Here is a 4,042-nt window from a genome sequence, read left to right on the forward strand (position 1 = left end):
TTTGAATGAGTGACAGCCCTACCAGGAGCTACAGCCTATGAACTGTCCCAGGGGTAAAAGTCCCTCAAGCGCATTGTGATGTGCATTTCCACAGCAAGGTCGAAGCCCAGGGAAAAGTGAACAAATTAGCCCGCTGGCGTAAAAGCATGATGGTCGGAAGCAGGGTTGTAAGAATGCTGTGTAGTAAATGTATACAATGGTTCACACATACTAATGATGGAAGACAAACTGCAGTCAGAGCTGAAATTAACACTTTCTGTAAGTTTAGCAAGTGTATTTTTTATTTTAGTGCATGTACAGTAGCAAACACAGGGATCGTTAACCCCAATAATGTTTCACGCCATCTGATGTCATGACCTCTGCCGCAGTCTTTTCCTGCTGTGCTTTGTGTGTGGAGGAGCTGAGCTCTGCCCTCGCATCAAAACGCCAGGAGAAGCCACCCCACAAATGCCAAAACTATATTTTCTGATCCACTAATCTCAGTGACTGGTCTCTGCATGTACGCCCGCTGATAAAATGCTCCTTACAAACTGGGGGCACTTCTCTATACTTGTGGACATGGAAACCGTCTTTTTCATTTCAAAGTCTGCATTAAGCCAAGTATAGATCAAAAAAACAGAAGTGTTCTTGCTCTGCCCATCAGGATGGGCTCTGGGAGCTGACTTGTACGGACTTGGGGCAGCCAAGTATCTCAGTACATGCTGGGTGCTAGATATTGGAGTTTGAGTCGGCTGTTATTTTGTTCTAGGACTGTTAATATGCTACATTATAAAGTTTTGATATTTTTTCAGGTAACCACTTAGAGAATAGGTGGTCAGTTTATCATGTAATGCCAATTTGTAAATTTACTCTGTTTTCAGTGTTGCCAGTACCTGCTAGCAGACCAGGCACCTACAACTTTAGAGCACAGTAGCCTGTTGGCAAGGACGCTGATGTTCCAATTGCATATTGAGAGTACTGCATCCTCCCATGCTTGGGAGTTTGGACTTAAAGTTTGAATTTACCAAGTACAGGAGTCTGAACTTGGCCTACTTGGTATTGGAAAAACACTCCAGGAATCACCATGGAGCCCTGTTTTTCACCAATCAGCGACGTTCAGCACTGTAGGCCTTGTCCCGGTAGTTTTTGGACCTTCAGAAAATACTAAACCCTGACTAGGGACTTTTTTCAGGTTTAGAACTAGGCCCTGGAATGAAATTTAGACCCTGTTCTTCCAGTGGAAATGGAGCTACAGGGACTATGTTTTGAAAAAGATTCGGGGAAGGTTTATCTGGTGGAAACAGGGCTTATCTGATTTCCTCTCCCTTCATACTCCTGAGTTTAAACCATGAGAGAGAGCTCCCCTCTATGCTGTCATTAACTGCTGGCCACGGTCCTTTGTTCATATGCTAACAGATAAAGGAGTGTGCTGACAAAGTGGAGCTCCCTGGAGGAAGAAAGTGTGGAGGAGGAGGTGGTGCTGGAGTAGGGGGCAAGAAACCTGCAGCTAAAGCTCCTGCACCTGCTGAAGCTCTGCCCAAATCCCCAGCTCCACCCAAGAAGATCCAGTCTGCTGCTGCCAGCAAGGTACACTCAGAGCAGTGCACATCCAGAAAAATAAAATGAATCTAAAGTTTTATTTTGACATCTTGTTGTACCCCAATTTTGCTGGCCCATGGACAGTATGATCCAGCACAGCTAAGTGGTATTAATGGTCTACAATTATGTGTCTGTGTGTGTGTGTCTCTTTTTGCAGCCGTCAGCAGGTCCACCTAAGAAAGCTAAACCACCCTCTGCAACTGGTGGAAAAACCAAGAAGACCTCTGACAGTAAAGAAATCACAGAGAGTGAACTGTCTGTAAGTTTGGCCTTTTTCAGGGTGTCCGCGGGATTTTAAAAAGTGATTAATCAAAATCGCCAAATTTAAGGCCATTAAAAAGTGTAATTTGGTTTAGAGGTATTATCTTTTTTAAATAGGTATTATTTTTTCAGACCATGGTGTCCTATTCTGATTGAAATTCTATCTGCTAAAATTTGCACTGGTTCGTTTAAATGTGGGCTTTAGCATATCGGGGCACATAATCAAAGATCCTCGTCTAGTCTCAACTTTGTGTGTGATGCCGACGTCATATTCAGTGGTCGTTCGACATCTCAAACACTTTGCGTGCTCAGCTCAACTGGATAGCCAACTGGCTAGCTTGCGTTGTTGACTAGTTTGGGCATATCTTCAACGTCCAGACAACCATCGTCGTCGTCATGGGCAAATGCAAGTTTTCTGACAGCTGGTTGGAAGACCCAGTGTTTAAGGACTGGCTCAGGCCTGCAGTATGGAATAACTGGCAGGCTTATTGTTCGGTTTGTAAAAAAAACAAACAACATAAATGTCAACTGGATGGGAGCTAGCGCACTTCGGTCGCATATGCAATCAACTAAACATAAAAATGGAACGTGCGGTAGGCGAGAGCAATTAACTCTATTCTCAACTTTCTGTGCTGCTGCACCACCACCACCGCAAACTAGTGCCACAGTACAAGCCAACGTTTCGGCTCCAGGAACTACGTCTGACCTCCGGGTGACTATGGGCGCCACACCAACACTGCGTGCAGAGGCTCTGGTGTCTAAACACTGCAGTTAAACACCACTCATTGAACTCCAACGAAGGAATTGCGGAGCTGTTTAAAGAAATGTTTCCCTACTCTGACATCGCCAAGTCATTCATGTGTGGTAAAGACAAAACCGGGTACATCATCAGATTTCGGTTAACATCGTTCTTGGCTGGGCCATTTGTGTTGATGTTTGATGAGAGCCTCAATCAGGCGTCAAAGAAAAAACAGCTTGACATCCATATTCGATACTGGGAGGATGGCCGTGTCCAGTCCAGATACTTTGGATCTCAGTTTTTGGGACATGGAAGGGCCGACGATTTGTTGCATCACATCAAGGTAAGTTAATATTCTTTATGCTATATAGGCCTACCTAGGCGGTGTCCTGTGGTCATTGACCCGGGCGACGTCCGAGCCGGTGTGACTCTTATTTTTCCAACTCTCATTACTGATGAGGTAGGCAGATAGCATTAAAGGCCTTGCCTAAGGACCCAGGCAGGATAATGACCATGCCCTGACCGGGGTTCGAACCCCCAAGCTTCCGTACCAAAGTCAGTGGTGTTACCCACTGAGCTATCCAGAGAGAGAGAGAGCGAGAGCATGCTCAATCGGTGGCATGGTGCATGTGAGGCGTGTTCTTTTTATATTGAAAAGGGAAGACTAATAAGAGGATATATATTTCACAGTGTGAAATTTATTATGCATTAACATATCAAAATTATCATGTGCACATGGATCTTCACTGTTTAGGATAAACAAAAGACTGTCCTCAACTTAGTGGTATACAATATTTGTATGAAAAGATGCTACTTTCTAATTGGTCAAAAACTGTTGGGGAGAAGCCGGGGTTTAGACTTAACTCTCCCGTTATTGGTCCTTCAGTCCGTCCGTCCTCCAATCGTCCTCTCTGCTCCAATCATCGTGGACAGCGCCCTAGGAAGGGGAAGAATACCTATACTACTTTAATTCCTACATACACACTCACTTCTTCCTTTATTTCTAACTAACTGCCTGCGTGTGCATAACTGTTCTCCCTTTGAAGCTTTCTCATCTACGTCTAATCTAGTTTAATAATCTTGGAGCCTTACCGTACCAAGACTCCTTTGGGTCCACTGGTCCAGAGGAATGATAAGTAACTATGAGCCCCCTTAGCTACAGCTGTAAATCTAATGAAATTCAGTAATTTAGTGGACAAGACTTATGATGTTGCATTAGTGTTTCAGTGACTCACATAGCAAATATTTGACCAGTGGTTCAGTGAACATATAGGGTGATTGTAGCTGCACTGGTCTAGTTCTAGTTTAAGGATCGCCACGCTTCATACAGATGTCTTTAGAAAGTTTTATTTCCCTCTCTGCTCCTCAGACACCGTGAAAACTACAAACAAAGTAACAATAAACCATCTTAAATATACAAATAGAGGCAAATGAATAACAAGCACAAATACAATATATACACAT

At 43.9% G+C, this 4,042-nt stretch overlaps 1 protein-coding gene across 5 annotated transcripts in view; it reads left to right on the forward strand.

The window, feature by feature from the left end:
• The window catches only part of ckap5 (cytoskeleton associated protein 5), a 67,187-nt gene that overhangs the window by 29,187 nt on the left and 33,958 nt on the right, over positions 1-4,042 (forward strand). For all 5 annotated transcript variants that reach the window (XM_020585655.1, XM_020585656.1, XM_020585657.1 and 2 more), the window contains 2 exons: positions 1,396-1,566; positions 1,736-1,837. In XM_020585655.1, the coding sequence (XP_020441311.1) occupies positions 1,396-1,566; positions 1,736-1,837 (273 nt within the window). The remainder of the gene's footprint in view (positions 1-1,395; positions 1,567-1,735; positions 1,838-4,042) is intronic.

The sequence above is a fragment of the Monopterus albus genome, unplaced genomic scaffold (genome assembly GCF_001952655.1).
Source record: "Monopterus albus unplaced genomic scaffold, M_albus_1.0 scaffold373.1, whole genome shotgun sequence".
In the NCBI taxonomy this organism is placed as follows: domain Eukaryota; kingdom Metazoa; phylum Chordata; class Actinopteri; order Synbranchiformes; family Synbranchidae; genus Monopterus; species Monopterus albus.